This window comes from Carcharhinus amblyrhynchos, chromosome 12 (assembly GCF_965287045.1).
Source record: "Carcharhinus amblyrhynchos chromosome 12, sCarAmb.v2.hapA, whole genome shotgun sequence".
Taxonomy (NCBI): domain Eukaryota; kingdom Metazoa; phylum Chordata; class Chondrichthyes; order Carcharhiniformes; family Carcharhinidae; genus Carcharhinus; species Carcharhinus amblyrhynchos.
Window position 1 is genome coordinate 9,706,656 of NC_137335.1, and position 19,194 is coordinate 9,725,849.

Genomic DNA, 19,194 nt, shown 5'->3' on the forward strand with positions numbered 1-19,194 from the left:
GGGCTCTGGTTTCCCCCCACAGTCCGAAGATGTGCCAGTTAGGTGAATTAGCCGTGCTAACAGGGTGAATACTGGGGTTACGGGGATAGGGCCTGGGTGGGTTTGTTGTCGGTGCAGACTCGATGGGCTGAACGGCCTCTTTCTGCATTGTGAGAATTCAATGTGCACATTCCTATTTTGGTTTTGTAACAATATGCACAAGATGTAGATGCTTGTGAGAAACTATAATCAAAATCTTCCAAAAGGTCCACATCCAAGATGCCAACTGGACAGTGCTCTCTGTCAATTGTTGTCTGACCTGCTGAGTGTTTTCTGAACTTTATGGGCTGGGTTTCGTGGAGGGGGTGGGTGGAGTGCCTTACTACCCAACAGCATGGCATTCTGCCAGTGTCAGAAAAGGTGAAGAATGACCCTCCCACTAAGAGGTTGGTTGCCCCACATAAGTGGCCATATAAGGACCTCTACCCGCTACCACTGACTTTTTAACTGTCCAGTGTGGGCTCTTGCCCATGTGAGGATACCACCTGGTGAACCTTGATGGCCTCCTTGCAGACTTGTCAAGGCAGAAAATGGAGAGGTCTCCTATCAGGGCAATGTGGTCCATGTTAGTCCTTCCAACAGCAATGGCCGTCCCTGCAAATCTCAGGATCTTGATGAACTATGAGACATAGGAACACAGAAACCAGAAGCAGGAGAAGGCCATTTGGCCCTTTGAGCCTCCTCCACTGTTCATTTTGATCATGGCTGATCATACAACTTAATATCCTAATCCCCCCTCCCCTCATATTCCTTGATCCCTTTAACCCCAAGAGCTATATCCAATTTCTTATTGAAATCACACACTTTGGCCTGAACTACTTTCTGTGGGAGTGAATTCCACACATTCACCACTCTCTGGGTGAAAAAATTTCTCCTCACCTCCGTCCTAAAATGTTTAACCCATATCCTCAAGCTATGACCCCCAGTTCTGGGCTCCCCCGCCATTGGGAACATTCTTTCTGAATCCACCCTGTCTAATCCTATTAGAATTTTATAAGTTTCTATGAGTTTGATAGCAATAATAGGAAGGCAGATTGTTATTGAGAGAGGTGGATACTCAACACAACCTTAGTGCCTTTGTGCATCAGTTGCTGAAAATAAGTGTGCAGGTGCAGTCGGGAGTAAAGAAAGCAAATGGTATGTTGGCCTTCATAATGAGAGAATTAGAGTATAAGAATAAGGATGTTTTACTGTATCAGGTGTTGGTGAGGCCAAACCTGGAGTATGGTGTGCAGTTTTGGTGTCCTTATCTGAGGAAGGATGTTCTTGCTTTGGAGTGAGTGCAGTGAAGGTGTACCTGGCTGATTCCTGGGATGGCATGTCTGTCATATGAGGACAGATTACGTTGGTTGGAATTGTATTCATTGGAGTTCAGTGGAGTGGAAGGGGATCTCATAGATTTTAGACGAGGTATGCAGAGCCATGTGAGTTTTGATTCGGAAGGGGATTTTAGATTTTAGACTAGGTATGTAGATGCGCGTGAGTTTTGATTAGGACAGAGACAAAGTCATGTAGTCAATGGGAGGAGCTAAGATTGCAGGAATAAAAAAAAGTTTCATTTTAATTTTAAAATATGTGTAGTTGCTGCCTGTGCTGCCAGAAGAAAGCAGTACCTCTCTGTGTTTCTCTCTCCAAAGGCTTTCTGAAAGCTCTGAGCCTGGTAAATTAAGTCAAAGTAAATATGCCCATGTTTTGCTAACTAATTTTAAACAGGAGTTTAAGTCTATAAGCAAAATTGCACTTGATTGGAACTCACAGTGATAGATAAGCATTTAGGAACTGTAACTTGCCATGTTTAAGTATTGTTCAATTGTTAAAAGTTAAGCTAATTCATTTGTTATAGTTAACCTGTGTTGGTAAGTACAATTTCCTTTGCTAAAAGCTGCCTAGTTTCTCAGTAGAATAATACCTAGCATGACACAACCTGTACTCACATTAACAGAAACATTTTTGGGGTCTGGTCTGGCTTCAAAATATACCTGGAGGTTTCTGATCTGGTACCCTAACACAGTTCAACCTCAGAGTGATCCAGCTGCAAGAAAGATTCCTTCAGCTACTTAATACACTCGGTAGCTTAATAGAATTTAACCAGAAGCAACTGTAATGAGAACAAATGTCTCACAGCTTTAGCCCTGTGTCTTGCCAAAGAAAATTGGAGGGGAGCTGTTCTGGAGTTCCAGCTGGCAAGTCTAGGGTTTTCCATTAGTTAATCCATTGCTCCAGCACTTGCGGTTTAGTGAATCATATTTAGTAATGCACTTTAGTACAAGCAATAGAATTCCAGGGAAAAGGACAACATGAGAAAGTTCTGCAGGTGAAGTTCCACAGTCAATTTTTGACTCTGGTCCATAAACATCTGCACTTTGAATGATACAGAATATAGAAGGGTAGCTGAAACTTTTCTTCAAATCCCAACTAATTAGGTGACTCTTATGGGTAAACAGTTTTGCTTTAGTAGTCAACTATGATACTTAATGCGCTATTCTAACTACAGAATAATAACGTTTTAAAATTCATTTATTAGTGTTACAAGTCAGCTTATATTAACACTGCAATGCAGTTACTGTTAAAATCCCCCAGTCGCCACACCCTGGCACCTGTTTGGGTACACTGAGGGAGAATTTAGCGTGGTCAATGCACCTTAACCAGCGCATCTTTCAGACTGTGGGAGGAAACCGGAGCACCCGGAGGAAATCTATGCAGACAAGGAGAGAACTCCATACAGACCCAAGCTGGAAATTCAAGCTGGGTCCCTGGTACGGTGAAGCAGCAGTGCTAACCACTGTGCCACCGTGCCAGCTGTTCATAATATGATCGGACTTTTGTGTCTCTGTTATCCAATTCAAAGTTATAGCTACCAATGGGGATTCACTCATGGTGAATAAGTTCTTTATTCAACGCATTGGAAACAGCTATTGCCTGCTATTCTGGACTACACATGCGTCTGCTGCATTAACTGGAGCTATAGTACATACTTGGCACAGATTAACCAAGGGTGGACCATCTTAGAAATCAATTATCCAAAATATTTTGGGAAGAGAACACCAGGACCATGCTGTGTCAGGCCATTCAATTTTGGGAATAATCCTCTTGTAGGGTAATATGGGATTGCATTTGGAGGTACATCATTGGTCTGAGGACTACAGCACAGAGCATGAGTGTTCTGAGACCTTAGAGGTAGTTTCATCTTCTCCTTAAAGCAATCTTTTGATACCAAGGATGACTTGCTTCCTGCTCTATGCATTCTGAGATGGCTAATGAGTCTAACACATGATTTGAACATCCTGCCACATACAAGGCAGGTGGTGCTTGAAGGCTTGGGTAAGTGGGTTCCTTGAAGGATTGGGAGGGAGGCCTCAATTTCATCGTTGCACGAGTCTGATCAAGTTTCTCGATATGTTTGGCGCTTTCCCAGATGAATGAGGATCTCCCATGAGTTGGTGGGATGTTTGATCTTTTCAAACGAGCTTTTTGAAGTGATTCCGTTAGCCTCCCGGGAGGCTGTGAGCCCCCAGTGGAGCTGTTGTTTCGAGAGTCTGGTGTCGGGTATACAAAATACATGTGTTGTCCAACATTTTGGGTGACTAGTGCCTGGCCGCTGGGCAGGTTGGCTTGCAAGAGGGTGCAGTTGTTAGACCCCAATTTGGAGGGTCTTGTAAGGCATTGCTAGTGGTACCTCTGCAGAGCTTTCAGGCCCCTACTGTAGGTATTGTGACGCGACTGTGCCTTTAAGAAATGCATTTTAATCATGTTCTCTATGAGTAGGCACTCAATTGCCTAACTGGATCTCCTTTTATTGCTCCTGAAATGATTTAATGTGTTTTTATTTATTTTTAATCTGGGCCTAATGCATTCTCTGGGAGTTTATGACCTTTTTGGAACTGTTTGGGCGGGGGGGGGGGGGGGGGGGGGGGGGGGGGGGCAGAATGATTGACAGCTCAGACAGGATAGTTTTTTCCTCACAAAAGTTCTTTTACTTTCAGTTTTGATTGCTGGCTAGTTAGAAGTCAAGAAGTCTCACAACACCAGGTTAAAGTCCAACAGGTTTATTTGGAATTATGGACTTTCTAAGCACTGCTCCTTCATCAGGTGACTCACCTGATTCCAGATAAACCAGTTGGGCTTTAACCTATCGAATTTGCCTCCACCACCACTGACGGCAGCCGATTCCACTCACCCATCACCCTCTGAGTGAAAAACCTACCCCTGATAGTTCCTCTGTACCTACTCCCCAGCACCTTAAACCTGTGTCCTCTCATAGCAACCATTCCAGCCCTTGGGAAAAGCCTCTGAGAATCCACCCGAACTATACCTCTCAACATCTTATACACATCTATCAGGTCACCTCTCATCCTTAGTCTCTCTAAGGAGAAAAGACTGAGCTCTCTCAACCTATCCTCATAAGGCATGCCACTCTATTTTTTCACTCTATATGAATGCAGGTGACAATAATAAATCAAATCGAATCAAATTTAAGTTTATTTAAACATTAAAATGGATTGATGTACAAATGACGCACATTAACTCGATATTTTGTTTCATACAGCGGTGCCCCAGGACTGGTCAGATCATGCCCTTTGGTGGGAAAAGAAGAAATGTTGGCTTCTGAAGACTCATTGGACTCTGGATAAATATGGAATCCAAGCTGACTCGAAATTGTTGTACACACCGCAACACAAGTCATTAAAACTGCAGCTACCTAATATGAAGACAGTGAGATTAAAAGTTAGTTTCTCCTCCGTGGTCTTCAGGGCAGTTATTGACATCTGCAAGACGCTGAGTAAGTAGATTATTTTTATCTCATACCCTAAGTTCCACAAACAAGATGTTTTGGTCTAAAAATTATTGAAACATGGTAACTCATGGTAAGCACCTTAAATTGGATGTTCTTTTGTATTTTTTTAACTTCAAATTATTCTGCTGACTATGGCGCAACAAGTATATGGGGTTGGTTAGCACTGCTGCCTCACAACACTAGGGGCCTGGGTTCAATTCCAGCCTCGGGCCACTGTCTGTGCGGAGTCTACACATTCTCCACATAGATTTCTTCTGGGTGCTCCAGTTCCCTCCCACAATCCGAAAGATGTGCTGGTTAGGTGCATTGGCCATGTTAAATTCTTCCCTCAGTGTATCCAAACAGGTGGCAGGGTGTGGTGACTTGGGGGTTTTCACAGTAACTTACAGTAGAATAAAGTATATTTATTACTCACACGTAGTCTTCCATTAACACTGCAATGAAGTTACCATGAAAATCCCCTAGTCGCTACACTCCGGCGCCTATTCGGGTACGCTGAGGGAGAATTTAGCCTGGCCAATGCACTTCACCACCATGCCTTTCAGATTGTGGGAGGGAACTGGAGCACCTGGAGGAAACCCACAGAGACATGGGGAGAACGTGCAAACGCCTCACAGACAGTGATCCCAGCCGGAAATTGAACCCAGGTCCCTGGCGCTGTGAGGTAGCAGTGCTAACCACCGTGCCACTATGTCGCTCCAACTTCATTGTGGTGTTACTGTAAGCCTACTTGTGACTAATAATAAACTTTACTTTATATTTCAAAGACTCACCCAAATGCTCTGTGACTTCTTAATTTTAAGCAGTGGCTCTAGTTCTAGATTCTCCATCAAGAGGAAACATCTCCATAATTCACTTTGTCAGGATCTTAAATGTTTCATCCAAGTTGCCTCTTACTCTTCTAAACTCCACCAGATACAAGCCTAATCTGTCCAACCATTTGTCATAAGACAACCTGCCCATTCTAGGAATTAGTCTCGTGAACCTTCTCTGAATTGCTTCTAACGTATTTACATCTTCCCTTAAATAAAGAGACCAATACCATGTGCGGTACTCCAGATGTGGGCCAGAATTTCCAACCTCGCCTGGAGCTGGGATTTTCCAGTCCCGCTGCTATGAACAGAGATATGGCTGATATTGTCCATTCTTGCTGGCAGCTGCAGCAGGGTGTATGGGACTGGAGAGTTGGCTGTGGTCTCACCAATATCCTGTATAATTAAAGCATATTCTCCCTATTTTGGAATCAATTCCCTGCACGATGAATGAAAATCTTCTGTTACCTTTCCTAATTACTTGCTGTTCGTGCATATAACTTTTTTGTAATTCGTGCACTAGGACACCCAGATCCCTCTGAATCTCAGATCTTGGCAATTTCTTATCATTTACATGGTGGCGCAGTGGCACAATGGTTAGCACTGCTATCTCACAGCACCAGTTCCAGCCTCGGGTGATTGTGTGGAGTCCCGTATCTGTGTGAGTTTCCTCCGGGTGCTCAGGTTTCCTCCCACAATCGAAAGATGTGCAGATAAGGTGGATTGGCCGTGCTAAATTACCCCTTAGTGTCCCAAGATGTGCAAATTAGGTAGATTGCCATGATAAATTGCCCGCTATTTGGGGCAGCAGCATGGTACAATGGTTAACGTCATTGCCTCACGGTGCCAGGGACTCGAGTTCAATTCCCAGCTTGTATCACTCTCTGTGTGGAGACTGCACATTCTCCCCGTCTCTGCGTGGGTTTCCTTCGGGTGCTCCAGCTCCCTCCCAAATTCCAAAGATGTACAAGTTAGGATTGTTGACCGTGCCAAATTGCTCCTTAGCGTCAGGGGAACTAGCTAGGGTAAATACGTGGGTTGCTATGGGGATAGGGTCTGGGTAGGATTGCGGTCGGTGTCGCCTCGATGGGCCAAATGGCCCATTTCTGCACTGTAGGATTCTATGGTTCTAATGGCCACAGTCTTATCACCATTCACGCCGGCGGGATCTTGCCATCCCGCTGCAGTGAACGGAAATTTGGCTGGGCAGCAAATTCTCCGACCTCGCTGCAGCGAGGCATGAACGGCAGGTGAGATCACCCTCAATTTTTTAAAAAACTCTTTCTGCCAAAATGAACAATTTCACATCAACTCACTATCCGCAGGATTAGATTCCAGACTTTCAACAGCTTTCCTTTCCTGTGCTTCTTATGGGCTGGAACCGTCAGTCACATCATTAGCACGGTGTGATCATGAAATCAGATCCCTAAATATCTGCAAAGAGATTCATTCAAACTCATGTCACAAATCCAGCAAATTTCACTAAATTCAAGGACAGTTTGACGCGAGCTGCCTTTTTCTTTTGCGAGACTGAAGGTGGACTGGCACAGATTGTCCAGAAAACTACGCCACACCTTTTCCTCGTAGCAGAAGGCTATTTTGAACTCGTGACTATATTTCCCGCAACTCCTGGGATGGACATTTTTCAGGAAGCTAAAATGATCCAGCTAGACCCTTTGTAAACTGTTTAAAATTTTGCTGAGTGCTATTTTAGCAAGCTGTTTGCTTCAAATTTCTAAATGTGTGCAGCAAATTTAGACAAATTACTGATCCATTTGACGAGAAGCGGCCCAGAGTAGACTTTGTTCCCCTTGGTTCGTATCATATTGACAGTAATTTAATTTACATAATTTGTAGCAGAAGTAGAGGTAGCCAATCACAGATCAAAAGAACAAAGGTGCAGTACTGATACATTGGCCTTGGAGGGAGTACAGAGAAGGTTCACCAGGCTGATGCTGGAGATGAGGGGGTTAGCTTATGAGGAGAGATAGAGTAGATTGGGCCTGTACTCGTTGGAGTTTAGAAGGCTGAGGGGGGATCTTATAGAGACTTACAAGATTATGAAGGGGCTAGATAGGGGAGAGGTAGAGAGATTCTTTCCACTTAGAAAGGAAATCAGAACTAAAGGGCACAGCCTCAAAATAAAGGGAGGCAGTTTAGAACGGAGTTGAGGAGGAACTTCTTCTCTCAGAGAGTAGTGAATCTCTGAAATTCTCTGCCCATTGAAGTGGTGGAGGCTACCTCGTTGAAAATGCTAAAGTCATGGGTAGATAGATTTCTGATCGATCAGGGAATTAAGGGTTATGGGGAACAAGCGGGTAAGTGGAACTGATCCGCTTCAGATCAGCCATGATCTTATTGAATGGTGGGGCAGGCTCGAAGGGCTAGATGGCCTACTCCTGCTCCTATTTCTTATGTTCTTACGTTCTTACTTGGGCAGCACGGTGGCACAGTGGTTAGCGCTGCTGCCTCACAGCGTCAGGGACCCGGGTTCGATTCCGGCCTCAGGTGACTGCATGGAGTCTGCACATTCTCCCCTTGTCTGCGTGGGTTTCCTCTGGTTTCCTCCCAAAGTCCAAAAGACGTGCTGGTTAGGTGCATTGGCCGTGTTAAATTCTCCCTCGGTGTACCCAGGTGCTGGAGTGTGACGACTAGAGGATTTTCACTTCATTGCAGTGTTAATGTAAGCCTATTTGTGACACTAACTTTGCCTATCAAAAGTGCTTCAGACACTGGGTGAATGTGCAAACTCCACACAGACAGTGACCCAAGCCGGGAATCAAACCCAGGTCTCTGGAGCTGTGAGTCAGCAGTGCTAACCACTGTGCCACTGTGCTGCCCATTTTACTGAATTTTGCATTTTTTTTAAATTTCAGACTTTGCTGTTTTTACATGGCAAAATATTAAGGGGGTCTATTATCCCCCAGGATAAATGGCCAGAAGGGTCTGCCTGGAACTGGTAGACTGGGGTGGGTAAGGGATCTACTACATTTTGTGTGTGTGTGGCAGGTAGTCATGAGACTAAGGTATGTAGACTTAAGTGTTAAAACCAGATGGGTAAACAACGGCACCTTCACTACCTACAAAGCAGGAATGGGGGAGGCAAATGTAATCATTTCTTAAACTTGCAGAGCATTTCTTCTGAGGTCGACACCACAATTCCAGGCTAAGCGCCACAGAAAGGACAGACACTTTTGAATCTGCTCTCATTTGGGTATGACAGCGTACAAGAACTCCAGAGACTCCCTTCAGTGTTCTCATGGAACCTGGCTTCACTTCAACAGCAGCAATAGCCGTCATATAATCCACAATCCCTCACTTTCCCTCATTTCATTGCCCTGTCTTTTCCAATTGTATAACACACACGCACAGTAACACAGTCTCTGCTCCATTCTCAGAGACCTGCTTCAACACCAGGATTTGTTCAAGGCTGGCTAAAACATAAACCTGAGAGAGCCTTGCTTGTTTTCTCTTTGCCAGTGTCTTGCGCTGCTGCACAGAAAACAAAGAGGCTGGAACTCCATCCCATTACAATTAGCCTTCCATTTGCCAATTGCTTTTTTACCTGGTAATCCCCAAAGTCAACCTTAGGTCACACCGGCATTTCTTGGAATGTACTGGTGTCATAAACAGGAAACCAATTAATCATCTCTCAAAACGCGCCCCAGTCCACTTTGTTTTTAAAGGCACATTGCACAAAAGGAAATATAGGTTTTTCCCAGAAGGTGGGTCATCATGTAGGCAATGAACTCTATAAATGTCAAACCCATAGTAATTAACCAAGCAAAAATTGGTAGCTGCCTAAATATGCTCTGGACTGGATACCCCAGGCAACAGAGCATTTGGCTAGTCTGAGACTTATGGAGCACAGGGCATTATTGATACAAGTAATGAAAGTAACACAGCTGAACTGTCGAGACAAGTAGTAACCTGATGGCCTAATAAAGTCAGACTGCTTTGTTTAAAGGAAAGAACAGTGTAGTATTTCACCATGTATTCCTTTACATTATGGTTTAGACCATTTGCAACTCAGTTTATTATCATTCCTTGATAAACTGTGCAAATTTTGTGGACATCTATCAGTTTGTGCTCAGTTAATGACTGTAAAAGTGTCATTTATAGAGGCTCAATGCCGACCTGAGGATCCATGTGCTGGGAAAAACTTAGATTTTCTTTTGTCCTTCTTTGGTTATCCTTATTCTTCACTCAGGTTGGTTCTTCTGTTGAGTCCATAGCAAGAAGCATCTGGCTTTCGTCTGACATATCCGCTGATCACATGCCTGAGATAGGAGACACTCTTAACAAAGAAGCTGTGAGCATGGACCCATCATTCAACTGTTGAGCTTGCGAGTTGTAGGCAATGATTTTCAGGGCCAGTTCACCACGGGTGCAAATCCCGTTATGGCCGCTAACTCTTGTGAAAGACCTTAACAAGATTTGTGTCAGTGAGATCTTAGCTCGCGATCCCCCCCACACCCCGCTGCCGGTGAACTAATCAGGTTTACGCCCAGAGAGGACATGAACCTCCTTTCCATCAATTATAATCTATTTCAATATAATGGATTTGCCATGCTAAATTCCCCCTTAATATCCAAAAATATACACTGTAATTCATTATGTGTTGTTATTCTGTTTAATGTATTTTAACTTCTGAACCATTTCATCTCCTGTGATATATGCAGTAGCAAGGGGCATATTATCTTCTTTTGATTTAATTTGATTTGTTATTGTCACATGTATTGAGATACCGTGAAAAGTATTGTTTGTTGCGCGCTATAAAGACAAAACATACTGCTCGTAGAGTACATAGGGGAAAAGGAAAGGAGAGAGTGCAGAATGTAGTGCTACAGTCATAGCTAGGGTGTAGAGAAAGATCAACTTTTCTGAATCTGCAGGAAGTGCAGACGGAGTCAATTGATGGGAGGCTGGTTTGAGTGATGTACTGGGCTACCCTTTCACAACCTTTATAGTTTGTTCTGGCCTTGGTCAAAGCAGGAGCCATGCCAAGCTGTGATACAACCAGAAAGAATGCTTTCTGTGATGCATCTGTAAAAATTGGTGAGAGCCATAGCGGGCATGCTGAATTTCCTTAGCCTCCCAAGAAAGTGGAAGTATTGGTGGGCTTTCTTAACTATAGCGCCATGGTAGAGGGACCAGGACAGGTTGTTGGTGATCTGGACACCTAGAAACCTGAAGCTTTTGACTATTTCCGTTTCGTCCCCATTGATGTAGACAGGGGCATGACCTTCATTGTGCTTCCTGAAGTCAATGACTAGGTCCTTCATTTTGTTGACATTGAAGGAGAGATTATTGTCATCACACCAATCCTCACTAGATTCTCGATCTCTTTCCTGTCCTCTGTCTCGTCGTTGTTTGAGATCCGACTCACTACAGTAGTGTCATCAACAAACTTGAAAATGGAGTTGGAGGGGAATTTGGCCACACAGTCACTTCTGAAACATGACTGGTTGTTACTGTTAGGCCAAATTTTGAGAAGCGTGCATCTTTTGGTGGTTCTATCAGTTTTTGCTCAGTTAATGACATTTATAGAGGCTCACTGCCTCTGGAGGGAGGTGAAGTGGTGTGGGGCCTTTAACTTCACTTTGAGATCCCCGCCCCCCCGCAGAATGCTGTGTGATTTGGGGAGGAAAGGCATTTGTGAAACCAATGAGTTCCACACTGCTTCTCACTTGATCCAGCACTCTGTGCCATTTTTGGAAACTTCTCTCCGTCGTGCCAGTCCTGATTTGAGCACGCGTGTAAATTTATGACTTTTATTGCGTTGCTGTTTAGTAAATCCTTCTGCAGACCCAGCTTTCACAGGTTTATAGCTAACAGCTTTGTCAGAGGTGTTTGCTTTTGTTAACCAGCTTTGACTTCACTTGAAAAAAAATTTGCAGTCACATTCTTCTTCACAGCCCCCGCAAGAGAAAAGACAAGTAAAGACCTTTAGCTGCACTCAGAGATTTATCGGCAGAAAGAAAACATTGCCTAGCATCCTGCAAATGTCCACTCAAATATGATTTAAACCATTTACAACAAAAAAACTATCATTATTTCCTCTAATATTTCCAGAAAGTTGAGTATTTCAAAAGCAAAAATAGTATTCGCGAGCCTTTGTGAATAGATTGGACTCGTACTTCTTAGTTTTAAACCTCTCTTGGCATGGTGCCAAGTTAAAATGAAAAGGCTAGAATTAGCACGTCTGCTTACCACCAGAGAGCAAAGTGACATTTCGCCTCCAACCATGCCACTGGGTCCAAACGCCAGGCTAGCAATTCATTTTACTCCACTTCTGCTGGGTCTTGCCTGTACCTCCAGGAATTTGTGAACCTGTCCTTATAATTTATCTGTATGTGCTTCTGTTTTTAAAGTTAAAATTAGAAGTTTATTTATTAGTCGTGCGTAAGTTGACATTAACATTGCAATGAAGTTGCTGGGAAAATCCCCTAGTTGCCACACTCCAGCGCCTGTTCGGGTACACTAAGTGAGACTTTAAATATATACTCAAATATCATGGCGTTGGGATAGGGAGAGCTTTGACTGTTAGGATGTTCCTGAGCAAGTGGTGGAGTGTGGCGACTGGGGAATTTGCACAGTAACTCAATTGCAGTGTTAATGTAAGACTACTTGTGACACTAATAAATAAACCTTAGACTTTAAATAAATTTTAAAGGTGTTTGGATTGGGTTGATTGGACATGCTAAATTGCCCCTTTGTGTCAAGCAGATTAGTAGGTTAGATATGTTGGGTTATGGGGATAGGGCCTGGGTGGGATTGTGGTCGGTATAGACTCGATGGGCCGATTGGCCTCCTTCTGCACAGTGGATTTGTTGGAGGTGACAAACTGAGTCTTCAAAGACCACATAGAGCTTCAACAAAAATGGCTTTACTCAACATGCATCAGGGAGAGCAGAACTCGTGGCTGTAATCCCAGCTTGCTTCTGAGCTACTCGCCTAATCATAGGTTCTTACATATTCTTAATACCTCTTCACGTTACAAAGTGCTGCATTTCGATTAGATCATCAGATTGTTACTTTAAATTGGTTACATTTCTGTTTTTGATCACATTATACGGATCCACTGCCCTATGATGTTTAGCTTTAATCATTTTCTGGAATCAATATCTGGAAGAAACCCGCTTGCATCGCTGCACTCTCTTTGGATCCAGCCGCTGGAAACATTGCCTGGGATTTTCCGTGGAACAAAAATAGAAGGAAAGGATTAACAGTCACCTCTACACTGCATTGTCTGCCTTGCTGGACTGCTCAGTGGAGCAAGTCAGAAGAAATCTGACCCTTTGATTATTAGTTAGGTGGCGGTGAAACAGGATGGTGGGAATTTACTGGCCGTTCCCACACCGCTGCCAGTGAGGAGAGAGAATTTGGTGCTCAGCCAAATCATATCTTCACTGCAGAAGGGAGCAGGGAATCCCGCCGGCGTGAACGTCCCGATAATTCCAGCCAATTTTTCCACCTGTGATGACGGAAGGGATGAAATTTGGGAGTGCCCGATTTTGAGTGTCATGAGGATAGTGACTCCACACACAAATAGTGAGGCCTGAAGTGGACATTGGGTCTCAAGGGAGCCATGCAGCCAAGTTATAATCAGCTGCTGGTCACTATCGGGCTTTAGCAGTCAGCCCCAATACTGGGACATTTAGTCCAATTTAGTATATGTGCTTTGATGGTCATGCGACTGTTTCTCGGAAGCTAATTTGGATTTGTTGGAGTTAACAAACAAACTGAGTCTTCAAACACCACATAGAACCTCAACAAAAATGGCTTTATTCAACATGCGTGAGGGAGAGCAGAACTCGTGGCTGTAATTCCAGCTTGCTTCCGAACTATTCTGCTAATTATAGGTTCTCACATATTCTTATATTTTTTCAAGCTACAAAGCGCTACATTTTGATTAAGTCATCTGATTGTTACTTTAAATTGGTTACAGTTCTGTTTTTGATCACATTATACAGATCCATTGTCCTGTGAGATTTAGCTTGAATCATTTTCTGGACAGCTCCTGTCTACCTGTTTACAATATCAAAGCATTGCGTTTGTCAAACCAATTTCATGTTGTGTTAATTGCCCTCATCTCCCTGATACTTGATTAGTTTTCCAGAGGCACAATGTCTTCTCTCGACTTTGTGAAGCCTTGATAAAATATTGATTCTCTCATTGTTGCTGTAACCTCAAAGATCTTACCTAGAGTGTAACTGTGTTAGTGCTGTCTGGGATATGGTCATTTGTCCTGTCTGCCCACAGTGAGTGTGAATACTATAGTCATCCTGTCCATTTAATCCTTTCATTCATTCATTCCCCTCTTGCTGCTGCCCACACTCCCTGGGTTTACCCTACTACAGGATTATATGGCTTTATTTCACTAATTCTCCTAGAATAAGGCCATAAGACATAGGAGCAGAATTAGGCCACTCAGCCCATTGGATCTGCTTCACCATTCAATCATGGCTGATATTTTTCTCATCCCCATTCTCCAGCCTTTTCCCCATAATCCCTGATCCCCCTATTGATCAAGAACCTATCTATTTCTGTCTTAAAGACACTCAATGACCTGGACTCCACAGCCTTCTGCGGCAAAGAGTTCCACAGATTCACCACGCTCTGGCTGAAGAAATTCCTCCACCAGTCCAAAGATGTGTGGGTTAGGTTGATTGGCCATGCTAAAATTGCCCTTAGTGTCCTAAGATGCACAGTTTAGAGGGATTAGTAGCTAAGTATGTAGGGATAGGGGGGTAGGGCCTGGGTGGGATTGTGGTCGGTGCAGACTCGATGGGCCAAATGGCCTCTTTCTATACTGTAGAGATTCTAATTCACTCTAAGTCATGTCTGCTTTAAAGGATTATCCCTGTAGTCGGAGGTCTGGTTTTAGTTTTTCCTACTAGTGAAAACATCCTCTCTACGTCCACTCTATCCAGGCCTTGCAATATCCTCTAAGTTTCAATGAGATCCCCTCTTCATCCTTCTAAATTCATAAGAACATAAGAACATAAGAAATAGGAGCAGGAGTAGGCCATCTGGCCCTTCGAGCCTGCCCCGCCATTCAATAAGATCATGGCTGATCTGTCGTGGCTCAGTTCCACTTTCCCGCCCTCTCCCCATAACCCTTAATCCCCTCTCTTATCAAAAACCCATCAACCCGCTTCTTAAAAATATTTAGCGAGGCAGCCTCCACCACTTCAACGGGCAGAGAATTCCAGAGATTCACCACCCTTTGAGTGAAGAAGTTCCTCCTCAACTCCGTTCTGAACTGCCCCCCCTTTATCTTGAGGCTGTGCCCCCTAGTCCTACTGTCTTTTTTGAGCGGGAAGAGTCTCTCCACCTCTATCCTATCCATCCCATTCATCATCTTATACGTCTCAATGAGATCTCCCCTCATTCTTCTAAACTCTAACGAGTACAAGCCTAGTTTATTCAGCCTCTCCTCATAGCTCAACCCCCTCAACTCCGGTATCAGCCTAGTAAACCTCCTCTGCACTCCCTCCAAGGCCAAAATATCCTTGCGCAGGTGCGGCGCCCAAAACTGCACACAGTACTCCAGCTGCGGCCTCACCAATGCCCTATACAGCTGCAGCAAGACCTCCCTACTTTTATATTCAATCCCCCTCGCTATGAAGGCCAGCATCCCATTCGCCTTCCTGACCACCTGCTGCACCTGCAGGCTGGGTTTTTGCGACTCATGCACAAGGACCCCGAGGTCCCTCTGCACTGTCGCCTGCTGCAGTTTTTCGCCACATAAGTAATAGTCCTTCCTACCATTCTTCCTACCAAAGTGGACCACCTCACACTTGCCAACATTAAATTCCATTTGCCATTTCCTGGCCCATTCGCCCAGCCTATCTAGATCCTTCTGCAGACTCTCCACACCCTCCGCACAATTTGCCTTTCCCCCAATCTTGGTGTCATCAGCAAATTTCGACACCCTACACTCGGTTCCCTCCTCCAGATCATCTATATAAATGGTAAATAGCTGAGGCCCCAGCACCGACCCCTGGGGCACTCCACTAGTCACCAACCGCCAATCCGAATAGCACCCATTGACCCCCACTCTCTGCCTCCTATTTGACAACCAATCCTCTATCCACGCTAACACCCTACCCCCAACTCCATGTCCTCTGACCTTCTGCAGTAACCTCTTGTGAGGTACCTTATCAAACGCCTTCTGAAAATCCAGAAAGACCACATCCACCGGCTCTCCTCTATCCACCGCCCTAGACACATCCTCATAGAACTCCAGTAAATTTGTCAGACACGACTTCCCTTTAATGAAACCGTGTTGCGTCTGCTCTATCAAGCAATTCCCTTCAAGATGCCTCGCAATTTCCTCCTTAATGACGGATTCTAACATTTTACCTACCACAGACGTTAAACTAACCGGCCTGTAATTCCCCGCCTTTTGCCTGGCACCCTTCTTAAACAACGGCGTAACATTAGCCGTTTTCCAACGAGTACAGACCCAGAGTCCTCAACCGTTCCTCATATGTCAAGTTCTTCATTCCAGAGATCATTCTTGTGAACCTCCTCTGGACTCTTCCCAAGGCCAGCACATCCTTCCTTAGATACAGAGCCTAAAACTGGATTTAATACATTTCCTGTGACATTCTGCTTGTGACTTGCTCTTCTTATGGTGAAATTTTATCTGGCATGTTATTCACTTTCATTCCCAAACAGATAGCACCAACTTCAATCGAACTCTCTTACGCGCCTTACTTTCACTCCCAATATCAAGCATTCACCTTTGATTAACTTCTTGGATATCGACTGCACATTCTTGGTCAGCAGACCACCAACTGTTGCCGAGCTGTAAAATGAATAACCAATGTTAACTAGGTAATGCCATTTTGAGTAAATTGGTCATTTAATAAACATGACATTAATGGGTGTAAATTGACAGAAATGGATACTCAACGAGACCTTGGAGTCCCCCTCATGCATCAGTCGCTGAAAGTAAGCGCGTAGGCAGAGCAAGCAGTAGAGAAGGCAAATGGTATGTTGGCCTTCATAGCGAGAGGATTTGAATATACGGATAGGGATGTTGTGCTGCAATTTTATAGGGTGTTGGTGAGGCCACAGCTGGAATATTGTGTGCAGTTTTGGTGTCCTCATCTGAGGAAGGATGCCCTTGCTATAGAGGGAATACAGCGATGGTTTACCAGCCTGATTCCTGGGATGGCAGGTCTGCCATATGAGGAGAGACTCAGTTGATTAGGATTATATTCACTGGAGTTTACAAGAGTGAGAGGAATTTCTTGGAAACTTATAAAATTCTAACAGGGTTAGACACGGTAGATTCAGAAAGAATGTTCCCAATGGTGAGGGAGAGAAGAACTAGGGTCATAGTTTGAGGGCAAGAGGTAAACCTTTTAGAACTGAGGTGAGGAGAAATGTCTTCACTCAGAAGGTAAGGAATATGAGTAATTCACTACCATCGAATGTAACTGAGGCCAAACGTTGTGTGATTTCAAGAAGAAATTAGATATAGCTCTTGGGGCTAAAGTACCAAGGGATATGGAGGGGAAGGGGGGGAATCAGGATATTGAATACGATGATCAGCCATGATCAAGATGAATGACGGAGCAAGCTCGAAGGGCCGAATGGACTATTCCTGCTTCTAGTTCCTATGTTTCTACATACACTGGGAATTTCCTTGGCGATTCGCCCAGTTAGCAGTTGTAACTTCAGAGGAATTTTAACCGAAACCCCAGCTGGGTGCCTAAGTACGATTTCAGCCAATATTACAAAGGCTGTCCAGGAGAAGCCCTGAAATTTCTCCTGTAGTTTCTGCAGACTTGGAGAGTGTAATTCCTCCTGTTGACGACTCTACGAAGAGGTTAATAGGCATACAAAGCAGAAACTCAAACAGTTCACGCTAAGTTGATTTTTCTCTGCACCCTAGCTATGACTGTAACATTACATTCTGCACTCTCTCCTTTCATTCTCTATGAACAGTATGCTTTGTCTGTATAGTACGCAAGAAGCAATACTTTTCACTGTATGCTAATACATGTGACAATAATAAATCAAATCAAAAACCAAATCAAACTTCTGTCGACAAAAATTGTTTCACTAATCATCGATGTTTTTCCTTTAGGTTATGAGAAGCCCCTTAAGGAAATGATGATGTTTGCAGAAGTCACGTATTTATTATGTACGACTACGTGGTTGTTGCAACATCACATTATAGTGAGGCACAATATTTCCATTGGCTTAGAGTTCTCTTCATGCTTAAGTGGATATTATCAATGTTGCATATCTATATTCTGTATGTAGTACACAATATTTATAGCATTGTAAATATCACAGTATTTGGACAGCACCATGACACCATTACCTCATAGCACCAGGGACCCGGGTTTCAATTCCGGCCTTAGGTGTTTGATGTGTGGAGTTTGCAAGTGCTCTCTGTGTCTGTGTGGGTTTTCTCCAGGTCTTATAGCTTCATAAAAACAGAAGAAATAGCAGCAGGAGCAGGCCATCTGGCTCCTTGAGCCCAATGCACCATTCAATATGATCATGGCTGATCATTTTGTGGACTCGGCCCCACTTACCCGCCCGCTCACCATAACCCTTCATGCCTTTACTGTTCAAAAATTTATCTATCCTTGCCTTAAAAACATTCATTGAGGTAGCCTCAAATGTTTCACTGGGCAGGGAATTCCACAGATTCACAACCCTTTGAGTGAAGAAGTTCCTCCTCAACTCAATCCTAAATCTACTTCCACAATCCAAAGATGTGCGGGTTAGGCCATGCTAAATTGACCCTCCGTGTCAGGGGGATTAGCAGGGTAAATTTGTGGGGTTACGGGGATTGGGCCTGGGGTGGGATTGTTGTTGGAGCAGGCTTGATGGGCAGAATGGCCTCCTTATGCAAAGAGCAAAGAAGAGAACAAAGAAAATTACAGCACAGAAACAGGCCCTTCGGCCCTCCAAAATTGCACCAACCATGCTGTCTGACTTAACTAAAACCCCCAACCTTTCCAGGACCATATCCCTCTATTCCCATCCTATTCATGTACTTGTCAAGACGCCCCTGAAAAGTCACTACCGTATCCGCTTCCACTACTTCCCCTGGCAATGAGTTCCAGGCACCCACTACTCTCTGTGTAAAAAATCTGCCTCGTACATCTCGTTTAAACCTTGCCCCTCGTACTTTAAACCTATGCCTCCTAGTGATTGACTCTTCCACCCTGGGAAAAAGCTTCTGACTATCCACTCTGTCTATGCCCCTCATAATCTTGTTAACTACCAGGTTGCCCCTCCATCGCTCCAGTGAGAACAAGCCAAGTTTCTCTAACCTCTCCTCATATCCTCCATACTAGGCAACATCCTGGTAAATCTTTTGTGTACCCTCTCCATTGCACTGTAGGGATTCTAGGATTCAATGAGCACATCCCAGTTGTCTGTACCAAATTGTAATGTCACACTTCGAACTGATTGCTTCCTTACTTTGTTCACCTGGCTGGTTAACATGCACATCTTATTTTGTTATGGTTCTATGAGCACAGAAAGAGATCCAGATCAGTATTTCTG

At 44.1% G+C, this 19,194-nt stretch overlaps 1 protein-coding gene across 3 annotated transcripts in view; it reads left to right on the forward strand.

Moving 5' to 3' along the window:
- The window catches only part of fermt1 (FERM domain containing kindlin 1), a 67,549-nt gene that overhangs the window by 12,275 nt on the left and 36,080 nt on the right, over window positions 1-19,194 (forward strand). For all 3 annotated transcript variants that reach the window (XM_080199727.1, XM_080199729.1, XM_080199728.1), the window contains exon 3: window positions 4,586-4,819. In XM_080199727.1, the coding sequence (XP_080055853.1) occupies window positions 4,586-4,819 (234 nt within the window). The remainder of the gene's footprint in view (window positions 1-4,585; window positions 4,820-19,194) is intronic.